This window comes from Nyctibius grandis, chromosome Z, assembly GCF_013368605.1.
Source record: "Nyctibius grandis isolate bNycGra1 chromosome Z, bNycGra1.pri, whole genome shotgun sequence".
Taxonomy (NCBI): Eukaryota; Metazoa; Chordata; class Aves; order Nyctibiiformes; family Nyctibiidae; genus Nyctibius; species Nyctibius grandis.
In genome coordinates this window covers 12,271,219-12,294,239 of record NC_090695.1, presented here as the reverse complement: position 1 = coordinate 12,294,239, position 23,021 = coordinate 12,271,219, and the positions used below count along the sequence as shown (strand labels likewise).

At 48.8% G+C, this 23,021-nt stretch overlaps 1 protein-coding gene across 1 annotated transcript; it reads left to right on the top strand.

Moving 5' to 3' along the window:
• The first annotated feature begins 1,416 nt into the window (after positions 1-1,416).
• On the top strand, positions 1,417-20,399 carry GDNF (glial cell derived neurotrophic factor). The gene is made up of 3 exons (XM_068423814.1): positions 1,417-1,443; positions 2,938-3,135; positions 19,915-20,399. Exons 2-3 carry the CDS (start codon positions 2,964-2,966, stop codon positions 20,397-20,399), a joined length of 657 nt encoding a protein of 218 aa, XP_068279915.1. The 5' UTR covers positions 1,417-1,443; positions 2,938-2,963.
• Positions 20,400-23,021: the final 2,622 nt, after the last annotated feature.

Sequence of the window (23,021 nt, the reverse complement as noted above, 5' to 3'; positions counted from 1 at the left end):
AATACACGGCGCGGGGCTGAAAGCCGAGACTGTTTACGGCCACTTTGCCGCGGCGAGTCAAACCGCCGCCCCTCGCGAAAGGTCCGCGCTGCGCGGAGGGGCCGCGCAGCGCATCGCGGCTGCCGGCGGGGAACCCACGCCGCCGGCACCTGCGGCCGGCGAGGGGCGAGGAGGGAGCGACCTCCCCGCCGCCGTCCTTCCCGTCGGTCGGTCCGTCCGTCCGCGGCGGCGGGCGGCCGGCGGCGGGAGCGCGGAGGAGCCGCGCTTGGGGGGGACGCGGTGTTGGGTTACCCCGGCCCGGCCCCGCCGCCGCCGCGGGGCCAGCGGGTGCCGCGGGGCTGCGCCGGCGGCCGCGCAGCCCGCGGTATGTCGGGCCGGTGACTTCAGCCGGGAGATATTTGCAGGCTCCGCGGGGTCCGGTGCGGGGGGCCAGCGTGTGTTTGGGTCTGAAAGCGAATCAGCGGAGGGCGCGTCACTGCCAAAGGGCCCTATAAATCCATCTGCGGCGCCGAGTCGCCCTGGCAAAGCCCCCGCGTCCGCGCGTCCGGCTCCGCGCTCCCCTCCGCCCGCGGGTGCGGCGCCCCCCGCGCCTAGCCCAGCCCCGCGCCCCCGCCCGCCCAGCCCCGCCGGCGCCCGGGGAACCGGGCGCGCCCAGGCCCAGCCGGGGCAGCCGGAGCGGGCGCTCCTCGGCACCGGCCCGGCCTCCCGCCGCTGCCGCCACGCTCCCCCTTTGGATCTAAGCTCTCGCCGCGACGGGACCCCTGATCTGGAGGAGGAAGCCTCGCTGCTGCTGCTACCGGCTCTACAAATCCCAGCGCCGGCCTCTGATTCTCCCAGCAGGCTGAGGGGGGTGGTTTGATTTTTTTTTAATTTTTATTTTCCCCTCCCCTCCTCTGCTGGGGTGGGGGGTTGTTTTGGGTGGTTTTTTTTTTTTTTCCTTCCCGCCGTTGCGTGCGTGTCCGAGCGGTGCGCGGCTCCCCGCGGTGCTGGACCAGCTGGCGTTACAGGAGCCCTGATGTCTTCATCTGACTCCCCGCAGTTGTTGATGGAGTGTCTTTCTCAGATTTCCAGGCAGGGTCCCAAAAGCAGCACCCAGAGCCAGCTCCCGCTGCCAGGCGGCGCTCACCGCGCCTCGGGTCGCTCCCGCCGCTGCTGAGCGCGGCCCCGGGGCCGCAGCGGGCGGAGACCCCCGCGGCGCCGCTCCTGCCGCGGCCACAGCACCTGCGGCGGCGGCGGGGGAGGCCGCCGGGGCTTGTGCTGGCGGCTCCCCTCTGCCTCCATCCAGACTTGCGACCTTGCCCCCCCTCCTCCATACGTTCCCCCCCTCAGCGCAAAGAGGGTCCCGGCGGTCGGACCCCGACCTGGGCTACATGCATCGCCCGTCCGGCCGCTCGGCTCCCCGGCGTTAATGTCCATCTCGGGTCCGACGAGACCAGCTCAAAGGTGAGGGCGATGCGGGGGTCGCGGCGGGGAGGGCGGGCCGGGGCGGGCACTCTCCCCTGGGGCACAGGGCTGCCCCGCAGCCCCCCGGGCCCGGCCAGGTGCGAAGGCAGCGGCCGGCGGGGAAGGCGCGCACCGGGCGGCAGCCGAGCCCCGAACCCCGCCGCGGGAGCCGTGGCCGCCGCGGGTCCCCCCAGCGGGGCTGCGCATCCCGTGCCGGACAGTGCCCTGTGCCTCCGGCCGGGCCGAACCGGGCTGCGGGCAGCTGTCATCCCCGGGCGGCGGGCATCGGGAGTGTGCCGCGGCTGGCTGCGGGCGGACCGGAGAGCGAGGAGGAGAGAAGAAAAAGGGAGAGGGAAGGGTAGGAGAAGAGAAGAGAGGGAAAGGAAAGGAGAAGGGTAAAGAAAGAGGAATAGAGGGGGAAAAAAGAGGAACAGGAAAAGCAGAGGAGGAGAAGGAACCGAGGAGAGGGAAACGAAGAGAAGGAGAGGGAAACAAGAAAAAGGACAACAAGAAGGAAAAGGAAGGGAAAGGGGGAGGAAAATGGAAGGAAGGGGAGATGGAAGCAAAGAGGAAAGAGAAAAGGAAAGGGGAAAGAGAAAAGGAAAGGAAATACTGAAACAAGGGGAAAGGGAAGTGGGAAGAGAAGGTGGAAAGGAAAGACGAAAGGGAAACAGTGGAGGATGGGAAAAAGGAAGAGGATAGGGAAAGGAAAGGTGAGAAGTGAAGAGAAAAGGAAAGAGAAAATGAGAGAAAAATGAAAAAGAAGAGGAAAGAGAAAGAGGACTGGGAAGGGGATGGGAAAGGGGAAAGAGGAAAGGGAAAAGGAAAGAGAAAAAGGGAAAGGGAAAAGGAGGGGAGAAAGGAAGGAGAAGAGGAAAGGGGAAGGGGAAGGGGAAGGGGAAGAGAAAGGGGAAGAGAAAGGGAAAGGGAAAGGGAAAGGGAAAGGGAAAGGGAAAGGGAAAGGGAAAGGGAAAGGGAAAGGGAAAGGGAAAGGGAAAGGGAAAGGAAGGTGTGCCTGTAGCACAACAAATCTGCACAGCCCCGCACCCCAGATCAGGCCGGTCCTCCCTCGCCTAGCCTGGGGACAGGTGCTCTAGTGCTGCTCGGGTGCTGGAGGGGGACAAGCACAAGGTGACCTGCCTGCCAGCACAGGGACACAGTCAGACACCCATGTCCCTGGGCGCAGGCTCCTGGGACCTGCCTGCCCGCATCCCCTAAAGCAGCTTGCTTGAGCATAGAGGGGCTGGAGGCCATCCTGTGCCTCCACCTCCCTCATCTCTTGCTGGGGAGAGCCCACCTCCCTTGCTCTGGGAGGCGATAGGGGTGGGAGGCTGAGCTGGGCACAGGTTGTTTCCCCCTGCTCTGTCCCCGGGCCTTGCCAGGGGGTGATCTGGGGTGCGAGGCTGCCCAGCTTTGTCTCAGGGCTGGCAGGGAGGGGACAGGACTGGGGGAGTGCAGGAGCTGAGGGCTAACCCTGCCTCTCCTCTCTTCCAGGGGCCCGTGTTGGAAGGAGATCTAAGATGAAGTTATGGGATGTTGTGGCTGTCTGCGTGGTGCTGCTCAACACGGCCTCCACCTCGCCCCTGCCCACCGGTAAGACGCCTCCCAAGGGGCCCCCTTCAGTGGTAGAGGGGCCTGAAGACGATCTCTCCCCCATCAGCCTGCTGCCTCCCTATGCTGTGCACAGTGACTGTAAGAAACATTCCCCTTTGTAGCCACTGCTGTCTGTCTTGCTAACCCGCTCCCCTTTGCTTAGGCATCAGGATGAGGAAAGGACCCCACACACACACACTTTCTGCCCCCACTTCTCCCCCAGGCAGGGTCACTGACTCTGGTCTGGCTCCAGCAGCTCCAAACCAAGTCATCCTCCAAAGCTTGGGGTTGGCAATTGCAGTGGCAATGCTCCCCCTTCCCCCCACACCTCCAGCCCTACCTTCCTGGCAGTTGTAAGATCCCTTTGGTTGAAAAACCTGGAGAGATGGGAAAGTTAGTTGTATGCAGAGGAGCCGAGAGGAGGACCAGGTACATACACCTTGCAGTGAAGGCACTGAAACTCCTTCCCCACAGCTTCAACCTCCTCTCCCCGCTCAGACCTGCCAATGCAATTATTCACTGTCTGTAGCAGGCACAAGTCCTGATGGAGGTTGGGCTCCGTGGTGGGAGGCACTGTACACATCCTGTAGTGCTGCTGAGTTTCATTAAATCCTCCTTGAATCCTGATCCTGAAATTAGTGTGTCCGCATGGAAATTTACAGAAGAGTAGCAGTGGCAGGGTTAGGAGCTTGATGCAGAGCAATCCACATGAACTGGCTCACAGTAAGACAGCTTACAATTCAAATGACAGATAATAATAATGCCTCGCTAATAATAGGTCTCCTACAATAGCAGGTACAGGATTTCATAGTGGTATGTGAGTGTTACGCTTACTCTGGTGGCTCTTTAAAGTGAGAGTTAGTATGGCTCAGTAAGAAGTGGTGAAATGCATGAATTGTGGAGATGTCCACTTAGCAAAGGCACAGGCACAGCTTGGAGGTTGCTCCCTTTGCCCTTGCTCAGGCCTCTCTGTTTAGCTGATTGCAGGATGCAGAACAGTAATTGCGATTCGTTTTTATCTCTTTATCTGGAGGCACGTCCTTTCCCTGCGTCTGCCGCAGCTCCAGCCATGGGCAGCCCCACTCTGGTTTCTCTGGGACCAGCCGGGCTAACGCAGCATGGAGGCACCGAGCAAGGAATCGTGTGCCGTGGCTCTGCTTTCATCCCCTCCCCAATACCCATCTCCTCTTCCGCACACACGTCTATGTCCTTCCCCATTTAGTCTTCTCTCTTTTCTCGCTTGTGTTTCCACCCTGCTGGAATCTTGCCTAGGCTGCCGCCTCTGCGCGTCCCATCGTGGGCTCTTGCTGCTTGCAGACCTGCAGCCCCTGACGTCCTTTCAGCCCCTCCACGCAGGGAAGTTGGCCAAAAGTGCTTCTTCCCAGGGCTCCAGCCTGCCAGGGCTGTGGGGCCATCAGACAGTGAGCTGCGTGGCGGGATAGGTGCCGTCCTACAAAAGGCAGTGATCAGCTTTTCAGGCCGCTGTGCTGGTCCCCTCTGCACAGGCTTGCTGCAGTACCAGTGGCAAGAAAAGCATTAGGGGAAAGGCGGTGCCAGTCAGTTTGTAGCTCTGCCAGTCAGTTTGTAGCTCTCCCTCCCCTGCAGTGGGAGAGCGTTAATGCTCAGTCTTTCCAGGGTGACAGTATTTGTACGATGCCTGCTTTTATCTTGCAACTTACTTCTGGGAGTATGGTTCCCGGTGAGCTGGTTTCTCTGCAGCAGCTCAAGGGGACAGCCAGCAGTAGAGGTCTTGTCTGTTCCGAGTGTCCAGAACTTCTCATTGTTACCTCTTTTTTTTTCTGGTGGATTTGGTAAACAAGAAGTGGGAAGAAAGACAACCTGCGTTTTACCTGAGCTATGGTAGTATCAATAGACAGCCTCCTCCAGATACCTGTTTCCAGGGTACAGACATAGGCTTTGGCAACCAGAGCTGGGTCGCAGGTTATTGCCCAGGATTTTAACTTGAGACAGGGCTGACAGTTTGCTCTCAATCTCTTAACCCTGCAGATCACAAATAGATGGGCCTGGCTGCAAGGGGAAAGTAAGCAGTGCCGTTCTTCACAACACAAATTGGGGAAAACCCAGGGAGTCCCTGTGGTCTTTGCATGGCAGTGGTTTACACAGCACCCGTGCCTGAAAGTCAGAAACTCTTCGCTACGTTGCCAAGTTGGATGAGTCAGGGGAGACCTGCAGAGAGGCAGCCGTGAGAGAGCAGTGAAATACTTTGATCCACTTTTATGCCATTTTTAGTTGATTTTAAAAAGTGTGTGGTATCTGGAGAGCAGTCTGCAAACACAGAGCCCACGAGGCTGAACCCATCCAGGGAACATCGCTGCCTTTCTGACACAGCAGCACTTTGTTCAAGTCACCACCATCAGTGTCTTTGACATATTTGTTTCTCTCCACTTACCATTTGGTGGCACGCACCGTTCCACACACAAAAGACATACAACAATGTACACAAGAGGAGTCACTTGTGTACTTCCCTCTCTTTGAGGTTTCTCTTAAAAGCAGAGGGCATTGTGCCACAAGATGAGCTCCCTGGCTCATCTGCTGGTGGACCTGCCGTGTATTTAATATCTCTGTGGATACTGTTGGTCAGCTGCTTCTCTGAGGGCCTTTGCAGGAGGCAGCTCACAAAGCAGTGGGAGCACCGTCATCGCCCACGTTGGCTTATCTGCATAGGACAGTGTGTGGGCGCTGAGCAGGACCAGGTGCTGTGTGCATTCAAAGAGGGGTGCTCTCCCCTAAAGTGATCCCTGTGCAGGCTGGGTGGGGAGTAGCAGTTGCGCTCCAAGGTGTGCATTGCTCTTACTCCAGAGAGGTCAGGTCTCCCATACACCACTCACAGCCAGGGTTAGTAGGGTTGTGAGATCAAGTCCTGCTCCTAAGGGCAGGACAAACACTGTGCCAGAGCACAGATGTGTTTTCCCAGGCCCTTGACACCTTTTTGTGTTCTCATTTGATGGGATTGCTTTCTCTGCGAAGTGCTCTGAGGTCACCTGATGTTACCCCATCCCTTTCAGACTGGCTTAAAACCTTCCCTCATTCCACCCTACAGACAAGGTCCTAACCTCCTGGGCTGATCAGGTGTAATGTGCTGACCTTTGGTGTTCTGGGCAGTAATTAGAGATGGCAGATGGTGTTGGCAATTGCAGTCTTCTGCATTTTTTAGTGGACTGAAGGCTGGAGTGAGAGTAGCCTCCACAAATGCAGTGCATTTAAGATGAATCCAGTGTTCATGAGTGTTCTAGGCATCACTGTTCATGGGTTAGCTTATTTCACACAAAGAAGAGTAGCTGTAGAGTTCGTAAGTTTAGAAAACCCTTTCTTTCCCTCATGCTACAGTCTGCTGGGGGAAGGACACAATTCTCAAATAGCAACTGCGAACAGAACAAATGTAAACCAAATTATTATAAACTAAATACTAAGTCAGCAGCTTCAGAAGCATGACAGAGCAGAGGGAGCCAAGTACTTGGTTTGACTTATATACAGTTCCCAGCAAATACATTTTGTAACTGCTTGCTGCTGTATGGCCGTCATCAACATGGCCAATCAACAACGTGAGTATTCGAGTATCCTGAGATCCAAGATATGATATATAGTCTCTTGATCAAGTGAGCACCTTTAGAAAGAACTAGTGGCAAGCATGTAGAATTAAATGAGAAATCCCACCATGGGCTTTTCCCTCCTAATAGGAGGAGAAGGTATTTTTTTGCTTTGTAACGTCTGAGTTACTGTATGGCCACTGGATGGTCATGTGTTGTTGGCACTCCTTTGGTATGTTTGTTATGCTATAACACACTGTGGTATGTGTGCGTTATACCTTTTAAAAATTCTTCATACCCCTGCTAAGGGGTGTTTAGTGTTAAGTTACTTCATGTAGCTGCAACGTTATCAACTAAAATGGAAAGCATCTAGAATAAACAGTGATCTTGTAGGGCTCTTTTAGGCCAAAACAGTATTATACTTCCAACTGAATGCATTTCCTTCCCTGCATTATTTATCAGGCACATTCAGTGTGACGAACCAGAACTCTCATGTTTCTATCCAGCCTTTCCTGCTAAACACACCTATGGTGTGCCATATGCGCTTTAGTCAAAGACACCCAGAAGCTACAGAGGTGACCTGCCCATGCACAGTACCTCCAACGCATCGGAGAGGTATCTGACACACCGAGCAGGTGCCACACCGTGTCATTTGATCTGTGCATATCCAGTATGGCCGGTGCATCCAGCCAGTGTCAGACCGAGTGTGCCAGTGTCCCTGGGCCAGCGTATATATAGTAAAGTTTGTTTGCACGGGCACGCCCAGGTTATCTAGGCATTTAGAACTCTCAAGCATTCAAGTTTGCCCATTCATGGGCAAAATTCTAGAAAAAAAAACAGGACACATCTGGTTAAATCCAGATGCGTGTAGCCCTAGAAGCCGATTTCTCCGCAGTATCAGGTATAGATACTGAATATACTCCTGTGAAGGGTATTCTGGGACTTAAGGAGGAGAGGACTGAAATGTAAGAGAATATGGTTTTATTCTCATTTTATACTTTGAATTCTCAGTTATCCTTTGTTAAAAGTTTTATGTCTTTGCTGCTTTTCAGTTTAGGGACCTCAGAAATTTCCCATTGGAAGTGTGGATCCTGTTAGATGTTTTGCAGGTGTGGGTTGCTAGATAACATACCTGAACATGCTTTTCTTGGTAACCTTTCATAGGCCTTTTCAATATATTTTAGAAATCCCCATGGTCAGGATCTGCAGATCACAAGCTGCAAAACCCTTCTTGAAAGCCTGAAGAATTCAGCTGTGTAGTGATAGGTTGATCCGGGAGGCATTATTTGTCCACTAGAAGAGGATCCTCAGATAGGTTGTAATGTCTTTGTAAATTATACCCTTCCTGATTAGGACTGCATAAAGTAGTTTTAAGATACTTAAAGTTACAGAGGTTGAGAGAAGCCATTGGGGTCATCGAGTCCCAACCCCTACAACTGCAGATGATCAGGGATGGACATCTAGTGCAAATATCCAGGCTTCATCCCCCACGCACACTATCAAGCAACTGCAACTTAAAACTTGCAGTACACAGGGCAAATCCCACATAACTCCACGTGTTGAGGATTCTCATACTTCTTAGGTGACAAGTTATAAATGAGAAATACTACTAATAAATAGAAATTTATTTATAGAAAAAATAGAAATACTAGTAATAAATGAGAAATACTAAATATCGCAGCATAACCATGGTCAGGTCATCAGATGTCTAAATAGGCCAGTGCCACATTAGTGCTGGTAGAGTGGTTGACACTGCAGCATGGTCATTTTTGACAAAACCAGCTGTAGTTTCTGGTCGAGTAATATTTGGTAAGGGGAACCAAAGGAAAGATGTAAATAAATCTTGGAAATCCAGTCCTGATTACAAAGAGAAGAAAGAAAATAGAATCAAGAAGATTTATTTGAGACAGGTACAAACAAAGCGTTAAGACACAAAATCTACATTAGAATGTGTCTGTTTCTAAGATCAAGGTTAGAAAATCAATTATGTGCAGTGTTTCAAATATCAGCATTCTTTTTGAGGAATAAAGCCACATTGTATAACTTAGCAGATATTTAGGCTGTGTGTATTGGTACAGCACTTAAACTGAAACCTGCAGGTACATTTCTTTGAAGTCAGTGGGACTTGTACAAATGCTTTAATGATTATTGAACAGGAATAGTCTTCAAAAGAAGCAAACACTGACATAAAAATACTTGTTTTCCAGAGTCGGGGTGAGGCAGTGTTACAGCAGTATGCCAGAACTTCTCAGGTGGCCACGTTTTTAGAGGCAAGCTGGTTGTATCCCCTTTAACTAACAAGCTACATACAAACATCTGGACTACCTCTGCTCCCATCCTAAGCATGTAAGATTTCTTTGGCAAATCCAGCTATTACTCAGGAAACTTCTGACAGGCAGGTGTGGATCCAGCATAGCGGCTGGGAAGGAGCTTGCTCTTCTGAGCACACACCAGTGCTGTTTGGCAGGCCATGGTCCACACGTACCAACATGAGACCCTCTGCAGTGGAGCACATAGCACCTGTCCTAGAGCCAGGAATTGGTTATTATAATAATAACATTTTCCAAACTGCAGTATTGAAACTTTTCGTATCGTTCCTATTGTAAACACACTGAAATGCAGGTAGTGAAAGGCAACATTGGAAGAGCACGTATTATTTATAGGTCAGATCAAAATCTGATAGCAGCAGAGATTGCCACAGGAGGGGCATCAGCCATGGTCTTGCCTGGACGGCTCTGCTTTACTGCCCCCAGGGAAGAGACTGGGGTAGGGTCCTTTCCTGCTGCTTTGATGCCTGTGCTTGTTCGTTGGGAACACCCCTAAAACCCAACGGGGGATGCAGTGTAAGAGCACAGGCAGCCCGGGAAGAGTTGCTGTTATTTATTTAGGAATGCTGTTGCCATTCGGTAAGCTGGCACTGAAGTGGGGCTGGGTGACCGATGCGGGGTTTTACTGATGTCATGCGAGGGCTGGGCTGGATCACTTCTGCACCAAGCGTGCTAAAGAGAATTTCTTTTTATTACCAACAGTTTCCTCCATTGAAGTCTCAGTGCTGTGCCTGTTAGCTGGCTGCGTGCGTTCTTGCTAATAGAGGTCACAGGTTTCGGGTCCCACTCGTACATACTCATTGGAGGCGCTGACAGGGTTGGGACAGAACCAAATATAAAGTGTAAACCCAGGGAAGCTGTGTATTTACTCAGCATGGTATGGATCTGGAGGGGTACAAGGCCTTAGTGAGGAGACAACAGGCAGGTGTGTGCCTTGCCCAGGTTTGGCTCCTGCTCCATTGCTGGCTTCAGGCAGGACACTGCCACTTTTTCTTTTTTCCCTTTTTACACTCTTTATGCCGTAACTTCTTCAGATGCAGAGACTGCTTCGTGGGTGCTCAAGTACCCACACAGCCCCATACAATAAGGCCCTAGTGCAGGTGGGCTCCTGGCAGCTGCTGCAGGAGCTGTCACAAAACCTCAGGAGGGGCTGCTGAAAAGCTGTCTGCTCCCCCATGCCTCAGAGCTGGTTTTGCGAAGCTCTGAATCAGAGGTGAGACCACATCTTCCTGCTGCTCCTTAGCTGCTTGACTGCCAGATCAGACACTCCTTTGCCCACCCCAGAGAGGCCAGAGGAGGGGCCCAGCCTCCGGTGCCAGCCCAAAATCAGGCAGGATCTTACAAACTACCCTGCCCGGACCGGATGAAGAGCAAGAAACTCTTGTGGACAGGTCGGCTTGCAAGACAGCTTCCTTTACTTCACCCAGTTCATCTGACCTTGCTGTTTCCCCCTGCTCTCAGGGAATTCCCCCAGCTGGCAGCAGTTGTGATGGTCCTGTTGTTTCTCCTCTTTCACAGGATCACAGAATGGTTAAGGTTGGAAGGGACCTCTGGAGATCATCTAGTCCAATCCCCTACCAAAGCAGGTTCACCTACAGCATGTTGCACACGGTCATGTCGGGTGGGTTTTGAGTATCTCCAGAGAAGGAGACTCCACAGCCTCCCTGGGCAGCCTGTTCCAGTGCTCTGTCACCCTCAAAGTACAGAAGTTTTTCCTCGTATTCAGATGGAACTTCTCATGTTTCAGCTTGTGCCCATTGCCCCTTGTCCTGTCGCTGGGCACCACTGAGAAGGGTCTGGCCCCATCCTCTTGACACCCGCCCTTAAGGTATTTGTAAGCATTGATCAGTTCCCCCCTCAGTCTTCTCTTCTCTAGGCTAGACAGACCCAGCTCCCCCAGCCTCTCCTCAGAAGAGAGATGCTCCAGTCCTCTGATCATCTTTGTGGCCCCCTGCTGCACTCTCTCCAGTAGTTCCTTGTCTTTCTTGAACTGAGGGGCCCAGAACTGCACACAGTTACTCCAGGTGTGGCCTCACTAGGGCAGTGTAGAAGGGGAGGAGAACCTTCCTTGACCTGCTGGCCACACTCTTCCTAATGCACCCCAGGATACCATTGGCCTTCTTGATGACAAGGGCACATTGCTGGCTCATGGTGAACTTGTTGTCCACGAGTATCATTTCTTCTCCTGGTGGGAACCAGTGTCTCATACCTGCGAGAAAGAAGGCAAAAGATGCAAGGGGAGGCACTGCCAAGCATAGCAGTGTGAAAATACAAAGTACTCTGCAGATTTGCCGTTATGACCAACACATGGGAAGCAGCAGGGTTGGCTAGCGAGCTACAAACACAAAACTTGGCTGCTTCATCGGGAGTAAGCACACCAGGAGGGTTACCCCTGTGCCTTTTTCCAGTGCTGCCTTATCATACCTGGCTGGTGTGCCTGGGCCCGGAGTCATCCTCCAGGTTACGTACCGCTTTACCTTGATGAGAGACAAGTGACACCGGTGAGAGGCTCTATTTCTAAGGGCTCTCTGAGTCAGCGGGGAGGACACAGCATGTCCTGGGAGCTGGTGAGGCAGGGAGTGAAGTAGTGAACCAGAACTGTATTAAACATTTAAAGGGGAGCTGAACCTGGTGTGTTTGATGCTCTGTTTCCTAATGGACAGAACCGACTGGTTTCCATTTCACTCTTAGCCCCACGGATTTTCATGCAAGGCATGAAAGCAAAGTCATGCCTCAGAGAGGTGATATTTTAATTGTTTAAATCCTGAAAATCTTTCAGTATAACTATTTTTAACACCTGCCTTTGCTTTGATGCCTGCATGATAGGCTTTGTTTTTCATGAAAAATTTTTCATTTTCAATAAAATAAATGGTTTTTCCCCACCATGGTTGATGCTTTTTTACTTTGCAAAGCAGAATGATCATCACATTAGTAATTGTAACCTCGTTAAGGTCGCACTTCCACAGACAGGTTACTCTGAGGGTCTCCTCAAGTACGTCTTTGTGGTGTGAGATAGAGGGATTCTGTGTTCGGACAGGGCATGTCCACTGAGTACCTGAAAACACTACTGCAAAGCAAGCTAAATACAAAAATAATTAATGAATAAATGGTATACCAGAGTAGTCTTCATAAGCAACAAAAAAATGAGGGTGATTCGTTGCACTCACTGTTAATTATGCAGCACATTAATTGTCTATTTCCCACTAGTAAATGATCTAAGAAGAAACATTTTTGTGAGTATAACTTTGGAGGAAACTTCAAAAATAACCAGGAAAGAAAGGAAATTAAAATATTTTAATTATGAAGGGCCCAGATTAAAGTACCAGAACTGTTTTTGAAAAAGGGCCATTTGGTCCTAACACAGATCTGGATCTGAATTCTCTAAATAACGCTTACCACTATAATGAGCTGGATTAACCCCCTTGAACTTTGAAATCTTACTTTAAACTAGAGTCTGAATGCTGCTGTTTGAACTTCTTTAATTGAAAGACAGCTGTGCTTAAGTGAAATATCCTGGTAATTTATTAAATGTTTGGCCTGACATTTTGATGTAGTAGCTATACAGTGCCACAAATGCATACATGAAAGCTACAAAGTAAAGCGAAAAATTTAATTTTATCATTTTTAGTATACTTTATGTGACTTCTTTAACTCAGGATAGGCAAAGTGCCAAATGACACTGCAGTGATGTGATTCCATTTTCCCAAGATCAGTATGGAAAACTTTTCTATGAAGTGAGAACAGTTTCAAATAACTTAAAACATCAAGTTTTATGAGATTAAAAAAAAAAGGAAAACCCACTTACATAAACTATTATTTTGCAATTAATAGAATTTAAGCTTTTCTTGTAAACCATAAGGAACAGCATGGTCAGAAGAGACTGTAGTTAGCCTTTTAAATCGATAACCAGGCAGCAAAATGAGTAACTGGATTTTTTTCCAGTTGAAGCTGAAGATCCATCTGTTCCCACTGAAATCAATTTGTGGTCAGGTACAAACTGAGGGTTTCTTGCTCTACCATGCTGGGTTACTGCCACAGCGGGGGAATATTTGGCTTTAAAATAAATCTGTTGCTAGTGAAATCAAAGGAATAGTTTTACAAAATGTAATTGTGATCACATTTGAACAGACAGAAAGAAATTGTCCATTTTTCCTTAATGGAGACTATTTTCTTGAGAATGTGATGAGTTTGGTTTGGATATTCATTTAGACCTATTTTGTGTAGACATCTATCTGACCACTGTATAATTTATTCCTCTAAAAAGTGCAGGCATCAGATCCCAGTCCTGCTGGCATGCAGTGTCTCTAATTAATTGGAAATGCAAAGGCAGGCTCTGAGGGGTTTGCAGCGGGGAAGATGCCTGGAGGAAGGCACGTTTCCCTGCATGCCCAAAGCAGAGCTCTGGGATGGCTTTCTGCAGAGGCCAGTGGGGAGCACCACGGGTGTTTGGCTGCAGGATCCTGCACCCGTACACGCTGCCAGCTCTTGCAGTGCCCAAGGGACAGGGACTGTGCTCAGGGACAGTCAGGTCAAAGCTTCAGGTTCCAGAGAGCAGCAGTGAGGCGAGAATTTCCATTTTGCATTGAAGAGGGACGTTCCTAACCCGAGAGGTTGGGTCAAAACTGTTATCTGAATGTGCCCTAAAGGCTCAGAAAGCAAGTGAACAGCTTGCAAACAGCAAGCAGAAGATGCAAATATTCTTGTTTTTTTTTTTTTAATTATATTTTAAATGAGTCTCATTTCTTCTTTTTTTTGTTTGACTCCTGGAGTTCTGGACATTTGGTGTTCACCAACTCTGCCTCCAGCCTAGTCACTCTTCTAGATGCCCAGGTGCACCAGTCCTGTGATGCTTCATTCTTTCCTTCTTTGCTTTTTTATTCATTTTCTGGTCATATGAGAAACTCCTGGGAGATCAAGAGCCCTGGTTCAGCTGGACACAGGAGACAGAGAAGGCGCCCTGAGGCAGATTGGCACATGGGCTGCCATCCATACCCCCGACTCTTGGCACTCCAGCGCTAGAAAGCAGACTCATGCTCTGGTTGCCACCAGAGGAAAAGGCTCTGCCTGTTTCTGCCTGGGTGGTCAGGTCCTTGGCACAGCACTGGAAGAGGGAGCGTGGAAGGGAGCTGCAGGAGAGCGAGACGAGCGGGAGCAGGACACGCGCACTGGCCGCAGCTCTCGCAGGCACCGCTGCCCACCCCGTGCTCCTGCCGGCAGGGTGCTGGGCAGAGGCCATGCAAAAACGCATGCACACGCCCACACACAGACTGCCTTCAAGGGATTTCCCCAGGGAGTTGGACGGCCAGGAAACAGCTTTCAGAAATGTGACATAAAACACGAATGAAACCTCATGACTTTGCGCCAGTCCTGTGAGTGTTCGTAGCACCATAGTCTAAGTGATGGGGCTTGGCCCATCACACTGCCCCAGTGAGGTCTGTGAGCTTTTTTCCCATGCTGTGAACACAGAGGCCCCATGTTCCCTGAGGGAGGATTTTACATTTCCAGGACATATTGTCCTTTCCCTTGGGAAGCATCTGCTTTGAGGTGCATCACGTGTGTGAGCCAACCTTCGCTATCCTGTATTGAGTACACGTTGTTGTGGGCTGTCCCATCCTGTCCTATCCTGTCCCGTCCCATCCCATGCTGTCCCGTACCATCCTGTCCTATCCTAGGTGGCTTTGGATTTTTAAATTCTAATTCCTTCACGCCCTGGGGCCTGGGACCAGGGGCTACTGATCAGAGATCTTTGCTGCTTTTATTGCCATAGTGTCTGAGCATTTTCTGCTGGCACTTTGTATGGTGTGACAGGCATCTGTCATGTGTTTGTTCTCTCAGCTTTTCCACCAGAAGGCAAGTGTTGTCAGTAAACTAGTTTGTTTTGAAAAAATATGTGTGTGTGTAATTAGATATATTTGTATGTGTGTATGTGTAAATACAACACACATACACACACATGCAAACAGGAAGGGATAATAATATGCTACAGGAAGGGATAATAATATGTGCTTCTCCCAGGGGTGTGAAATCCCCACGGAAAGCTCTGTCTGCTGCACAGTCAAGCCAGCACAGTCCATGCAGTATTAGAGAAGCAAAGCTGCCAGGCTGTTGACCTTCATTCTGAGACTATAAATGTTTTCTAACACTGTTGGAGGCAGAGGGTTAACTAAGTACCCCTCAACTGAGTGGCTCTATTCAGGTTACAAACCAGCACTCGATGCCAAGGCAGCTCCTATGAGTCCAGCGGTGTTCCCTGGCCACACAGCTCAGCTCAGCACCCCCTTCACCCCCAGCAGCACTTACCACAGTGCAGAGACCAAATAACTGCTCAGCACGTGGTGGCTGTGGTGCAGAGAGGTCTCGGCATCCCTGGAGCACATCTACCAAGTGCCCATCAGGATGGTGTGGTCCTGCTGTCAGTCTTCTCCACCTTCCCTTCTGTCCATCAGCCTTTTATGGTCTTTAGTCCTTGGTCAGTGGTTGTTGCTCATTCATGTATGATGTCTGGTGGTAGCTTCCTTAGCACTTAACCTCTAGTGCCTTGTTTCAACCCGTCATGCCTGGTGTTAATGCTGGCATTTCCACTTGGTTGCCCAGGGTCCTACTTCAGCAGGTTTTTTACAGCATTTTGTTTCAGGCTCTCAGGCTTCACACCCATACTTATTGGACAGCTGAATATTCCTACTGAGTCATGACTGGCACCTTGACATAGGCTGCCAAGTCAACTCTCACTTCACTCCGGCTGTCAGGGATTCCTTCTAACCCCTGCGAGCCACTCCTAGTGACTGCAGTCACGCTGATGACAGTGCTTCATTAAGCAGCAGAAAATTAACACCAAACCACATCCAATCGGTATGAGTCCCATTGCTTGGGTCCATGGTTCAGTGCTGGGTCCAGCTGCACTTGACGCAGTACTGAGAGCACAGGCCCAGGCTGACAAGTTTGTGTTGAAACTTGGCTTTGCGGGATTGTATAATAATTCAGAGTTGTACCAGCCACAGGCTGGCTGATTGTGGGGATTGGAGGTGTTGCCCAAACAGAACTAAATTATGGAAGCAAACTTGGGGTACATTGGCAGTCCAGCTGGAAGCTTCCAAAAAAAGCATCATTGCATTGATCATGACTAGTTTGGGGCTCCACAGGCAAAGGCTGTTGTGCTTACAGCAACTTGCAAGGACTCACAGAGTAGCCCAGTAATGCAGCTGCCATTGTGTTAATGTGGTGTACCCACGTAGCCACATAACAGCATGTGTTTGCAGGTGGGTGGACACTGACCAGGGTCAATAGGTCCAGCACTTTTTCTCAAGGGGGGCTCTGTGCCCACTGTTTCCACCAGTTCCCCACATTATTTGTGTCTCCTTCAGTGATGCAAGCTCCAGATACTGGGGGTCACTGAAGGAGTCCTCTCAACAGATTTGGGTATCTGCTTGGGATATTTTCCAGTCTCCTGAGCTGAAGGGGAAGTCCACCATGGAAAGAGAAAATTGGCATTCATCTTACTTATAGTGCTGGCATCCTTCCCAGTGAGTCTCCCAAGTGCCCTGACATTGCAACAGGGGATGAGCTGAGCAGGGATCCCCAGCTCCATTAGACGTATTGGCTATGCACACCTCATCCCAGGTTACAGCTTGGAGCACTTCTTGCATGGTTTGTGTTAGAGCCCCAGTGAGATTAGCAGGATCAGTTATGCTGCCAATTACCCCATTTTCTGGTTGCAGCAAGTCCATGTGTGTAGTAGGGCTTCTCTAGCTGGATACGCTGTTGGCTTGATTACTTGATCTACTTTTTGGCCTACTGCTTCCACCTTCTGCAACGTTGACACCCTGTGCCTGCGTTAGCAGCGTTGCACAGGACTCTTCTGCGGTGTGTTTCTTCCACCTTAAATATCACAGGCCACTTGCAGCACAGAAGGCTCTCAGCAACATTAGCTCCCTTGGTGCAGCTGGGGTTAGTGATCACGCATGACCCAGGACAGGTGTCAACGTGGGGTCTGAGCAGGGACACAGTCCACAACATGGGCCTTTCCACTTCTTTATCTACCCTCCAGAGCATACTTGGATTGGCTTGGGCAGGACAGTGCTTGAACCCTGTAACTGTCTGATTAATATTTAACCAACGCAGACTCCTGCATATAGCACTGCCACAGGGTTAGGTGATATTTTTGCACTTGAATTGCAGGCAGTTTAAAAATTATGTGTGTAGTTGGGTTGTTATCTCTTCAGGTGATCTGCAGTTTTGGTTCTCCCTTCTTAGGTGGGGGACACTTACTCCCGCCGCTGCACTGGCAGCATATCAGGCTTGGGATAAGTGTGAGGCTGAAGGCTGCAGACAAGAATCTCCACGTATAGGTTGGGTTTCCTTGTAACAATCTCCTGTCCCCCTCCTGATGGTTGACCATTGCATGAATTTCATTAAACCCTAGTATGCTTCCCTGATGATTGTCTTTCACTCTCCATAGCCAACGTCTCATTGTGTCCACACTGTTGCTACAAGGGTTGGGCCATGAGATGTGGGCTGCGGTAGTCACAGTAGTGTGAGAGGGGTTATTTGAAGGTGAGAGTGAAGAATGGCACAGCTAGAGCCATCTCCTCAAGGCCACATCCTTCCTTTATTGGGTTATAAGCTAAGAAACCTAGTTACCACCCAGTCCCATAGCAACAAGTGCCTCCTGCCAAACTCCTCTCCATCCGTATCTGTACCAGGGCCAAGCTTGTACTTCAGCAATGAGGGCTATGCCAGCTCCATGTGGGTCATCTTGCTTGACTGAGTCTATCCCTTCTTGCTTTTAAGGAATGTAGCCCACCCCTTGCCTTGACCTGGACCTTGCTTAGTAGGGCAGTATTTGTATGGTGTAGGCAGACTAGCCTGTCCTGCAGCAGAGCTAGGTGGTGCACCCAAGGGACATATCTATCCAAACTACCCCCTTCCAGTAGGTATGGCTCATAGCGGGTATTTTGGTACCTGCTACAGAAGTAATGACAGAGGATTGCAAGAAGGGTGCACTCACCATTGGTGTCACAGGAATATGGGGCTTGGTGCAGTGTCCTGCCTTGTTCAGGTCCCATATAGCTCTATAGATAGCAGCCATCCCACTTTCATGTCTTTGGACAGCCACTGGTCTGCGAGACTGTTGCCTTTAGCATGGATATCTGTAAAACAAAGTCTAATTCACTTTTCCCAGTCCCAAACTCTACAGTTTATAGGATCTCACTTGCCATGTGCCACCCTCATTATGTGAAGGTACAAGATTGCCTGCCTTTATTACTCTTTTACCAGTCTATACTATTTTGCCAGAGCTCTAGGGGGCTCTAGGGTGTGACTGCTTCAGGCAGGGGTCCGTGTTCCTCCTTACGTGAAGATGCACGGTGTTTCAGCAGGTTTTTGCACTAACAGTTAAGATCCTGTTGCCCCCATCTCCTCTGTATTTGATGCTTCTATTGAGGATGTGAAGGTGCACCTTCGCTAGGCAATGGGAGGCAGCCTCATGTCTTCTTCTCTCCTGTTAACAGAGTCCATGTCACCGGGTGTGGGCTGGGTACGTGCACTGCCTGGTCTTCCATCAGGGCTCCTGTCTGTTACAGTGCTCACTGGGTAAATGTAGCACTGAGCCTTTGCCTAAGGAGCTGTGCCTATCTATCTCAGCAGCTGACCGGGTGAGAGCCTTCATGGTTTACCAACCACGGGCCAGGTGCGCTGTGTTGGATATTGCCTTTCCCAACTTTTGCAGTTCTGGGGTTATTTGTAGGGGTCCTTCTGGAGATGGAGCTCCCTTACATGAAGAGCCAGGTGCATGACACTGGTCTGTTACATGGGTGGGCACTTAGGAGTTAAGTACAGAAAGAAACATCCTCTTAGGTCATACTGGAAAGGAAGTGAGTCCTCAAGTCTTGATTTTTGGCACAATGAATGCGGGAAAAAAAAAAAAATCTCAGTACTGCAATGTAGTTTATGTGTTATAAGAGACAGTCATTAATAATACAACATAAGGGCACCTACACACAGGCTCCTGACAGCCTGACCCTGCATTAAATCACTGGATTCACTAAAGCAGATCACATTGAGGGATTTAGTCCATGGAAAGTTTAAAGGTTTCAAAATGTGATTTTTTTCCAAATCATGCTGAAAAGCTGAAATCTGAGAACATGTCAGAACATGTTCAATTTCACCCTCCTTGAAGAGGTTCATTCTGCTAATATCAAAACATTTCATTGATTTCAACATTTAATTTACTTGAATAATTTATCACTGGTAGAATATATATCAAGTGAAAAATGAAATAGGTCTTTTAACTTCATAAAAAGAAAATGCATTAGTAACATTTCCCTTGAAAATTAACAGAATATTTCTGTTTCTGACCTATTTCTACTCAGTCTGATCAGCATCTTGTGATACAAAATACTTCCATGAGAAATTTTTCAAAAGCTCGGATAATAGTTACCCCCTAGAAGCAGTAAAAAAACAGGCATTCAGCCAGGAATAATAGCTTAGCCTGGTACCCCAGGAAATTTCTCTTTCTGTCCCGCCCAAAAACCTTATTGATAGGTGGCTTTAGCAATACTAACTGCTGCTGGTGTGAAAAGACAATTAACAACTGTAATCACAACATTGCTTTAAAGAAACCTTGTCCTTTTGCTGCTTTGCTGGGAAGAGCCTGTATAACCCCTTTACAGTAGCCTCATCCACATATCAACTAATATTCATATCATGACAGGCTTTTCCTTCCCTTGATTTTGACAGGGCTTATTCAGTATTCAAAGATGTGCTGGACTGCTACCAAGCACCAGCAGACACCTACAGAGATACATACGTATCTCATTTATTTTTCCCCAAATGACCACGATGATCTAAACCATTCCAAATTCTCCCTTTTTTTTTGAGGGCCCTGGGCACGCGTTCTGAAGTGATGGGCAAAGCAGCTTGCATGTGTCTAATGTTTTTGAGCCATGAAGGGACAAACTTAATGACAACTGATGTGTGACAAAGCCTCCTCTCTCTTTCCCAAACAGCTAATATGCCAGAGGATTATCCAGATCACTTTGATGAGGTAGTGGACTTTATTCAAGCCACCATTAAAAGACTGAGGAGGTCGCCAGATAAACAGACTCCGATTTTTTCTAGGCGGGAGAGAAACCGGCAAAACGCAGCCACGAACATAGAGAATTCCAGCAAAAAGGGAAGGAGGAATCAAAAGGGCAAAAATCGAGGATGTGTCTTAACAGAAATACATTTGAATGTGACTGACTTGGATTTGGGATATGAAACCAAAGAAGAGCTAATTTTCCGGTATTGCAGTGGATCTTGTGATGCAGCCGAGACCACCTATGACAAAATTTTAAAAAATTTAACCAGAAAGAAAAAACTAGTCACTGACAAAGTGAGGCCAGCTTGTTGCAGACCCACAGCCTTTGATGATGACCTGTCCTTTTTGGACGATAACCTGGTTTACCACATCCTGAAAAAACATTCCGCAAAAAGGTGTGGATGCGTCTGACAGCTGCACGCCGGAGGCAGTGCCAGTTTTGCATTCCTGCTATGATGCAAAGAGAGGGACCAAGGTTCCCAGGGAAGCGTCTGCTCGGAGTGGAAAAAAAGGGGATCAGGAACACAGAATGAGGGGTCGTGAGAGCCTGGGGAGGGGGCGCAAGGTGGCGTGGGAGGATGGAGGCTTTTGACATCCTACGGGAAAGTAAATAAAAGCTCAGGTGGAAATGCCGACGGCTGGATGGCGTGCGCGCTCCCTTACCCATTTGACACAGTCCACCATCAGTGAGACTCGGAGCCATGAGGAATGTGCTTAAAAACACAACCCTGCCATACCACCTGTGTTTTAGGTATAGCATCCGTGCCAGGAAGCTTAGCTGAGAAGTAGCTTAGGAGCACGTTACTCATCCACTGTGCCCTCAGCTTTACTGAAAGACATGTTGTGCCACTGCTCATTGAAGGGCAGTTCCTAAGCACTTAGGACAACTTCTAAGCTATAATAAGATTAACCTTGTAAGATGTTATTGGGCAAATATCAAAATTCCCAGGCTCAAGTTCTCTAGGGCCAGTATCGATATGAAGCAAAATAGTTCCACTTACTGGTTAAGTTTGGTTGTTTCCATCTCGTATTTCTTCAAAACAAGTGTAGGATTTCATTCTTCTGCTACCTATGAAAGCAAGTTGAGTTTTTAAGCACTTCTTCGTGGTATAGTAAGAGAAATAACAAGCCTGGCCTACTCAAAATGTGTTTCTTTTGGTTTACAAAGGACTAACGTCACTTGCGTAACTACATTTCTATTTGGTCATTGTGAGTGAGAAGAGACTACTTGATGCAATGCATCCGTTCAGAGACATAAATATACAGAAGATATTTATTGAGATTAAGTTATTGTTATTTATTACAGTTCAGTAATGAGTCTCCTTTCCTTATTTATTAAAGTTTCTTTTCAAAGGTGCCAAAGTAGAAGGTGCGTGGAAGATACAGAGAGACAATGAAGTTGGGAACAACGGTCCATGCTTTTGATTGAAAGTGATAACTTGAATGCAAAAAATCACTTACTTTACCTTTTTTTCTTTTAAACAAAATCCTGATTATGTTCATAAAATATAGTGCCAAAGCCTGCAGCCCTTCCTCCAGTTCACTGATACTTTGGAAAATTACTGCAGTCATAAATGTACAGGAGGAGCAATGGCTCTGGATGAGTGAGGGTCGCAGGACTTGGCTCAGCATTAGCAATTTGTTAGAAAACCTAATTCTAGTCATTTTAAATGTAGCCACATTTTTTTTCCTCACACTTTTTGCCAACTGACCTCATATAACTATTGACAAATGGAAAATAATCACATTTAGCCTTGTAATTTAATTTCTTGTTATATTTATTTAAGCTTTTCCTTCTGTATTTCCGTATAGAAGAGGTTAAATCCCTTTAACTAGTTAGTCCTGGGTTTAATATAGCCTGCAGGTAAACAATTGTGTTACATAACCAAAGTGTTTTGTATAATTTGCTGAAGCATTACAGGATTGTACCCATGCAGCAGAACAGTCTGAGTTTCCTAAGGATGAGGGAGGTTGTATGGCAAAGGCATCCATACCTGACTGCTAATGCCAGCTCTCATTCTGGAGACATTTTTCCCAAAGGAGCAGCAGTGCAGGTCACTAGACATACCTGACAACCAGTGAAGCATCAGCTCCCACAAAAACAACAGGAAGAAAAAAAATTCCTACTGAAAACCAAGGAACGATGGTCTGACCTTTTATCTCGTGCATGCAAGGGCTCTCCATACCCATTTTACCCTGGGCCCCTTGGGTCGCCACAGAAGAAGGGTCTAAAGGTCAAAAAAGTCCAAAACAGGCATAGAAAGATGTACTAGGTGTATGAAATGTAATTCAGCCCCGACCTCCGCTGCTTTCCTGGGCAGATGGAGGAGAGCCCCAGAGCCCACCCACGGGGTCCGTTCTCACACTGCCACGGGGACACCTTACCCTCCATGCTGGGTAGGGGTGGTACAGCCGATACCACCACCAACATCAGCGTGATTTGGGCAGTAAAAGCCTGCTAAGCTGAGGGTCAGCTGTGCTGCTGGGCGGTTGACCAGGCGCAGCGCTCAGAGGTGTGCTTTCACTTGTCCCACTTGCTGAAAACCTGCCCTAAAGCATTTTCTGCACAGCTTGAAGAGGCTGCAGCCAAAGCAAATCACTATGTTCAAAATACAAAAGGGTAAAGTTTGTGATTTTTTTAGAAATTTTTTAGACCTTACTGAAGACAGGAGTGTGCTTCTCTGGAGTTTTTTACTTCACCTGCGATTTATGTCTCAGTCATTTGTGTTAATCAACCAAAGTTCTCTACAGACTTTATTTTTGTATAATATTCATTTTATAACTTTTTACAAAATAAAACTCATTTCTATTGTTACCTGGTTGTTGCTTGTGCTTCTTCCCCATTGTACCACTTCCAAGGTACAGTATTGCTCAGTTCCCAGTACGCATGGGGCAATGCTGAAGAGGCAGCAAGTCCTCTGTGCAGTGGAGCTTTCCACTCCGATCTCACCAGCATCTTTGATGTGGATCAGAGATGTCTGTAGCGTCTTAGCAGAACATAACATTAATGGGCCACTGCAATAAATGACTCGA

Coding starts and splice junctions, on each gene's coding strand:
- GDNF (XM_068423814.1), top strand. CDS start 2,964: ATGAAGTTATGGGATGTTGTGGCTGTCTGCGTGGTGCTGCTCAACACG. Junction 3,136..19,914: donor CTATGCTGTGCACAGTGACT/GTAAGAAACATT, acceptor TTTCCCAAACAG/CTAATATGCCAGAGGATTAT.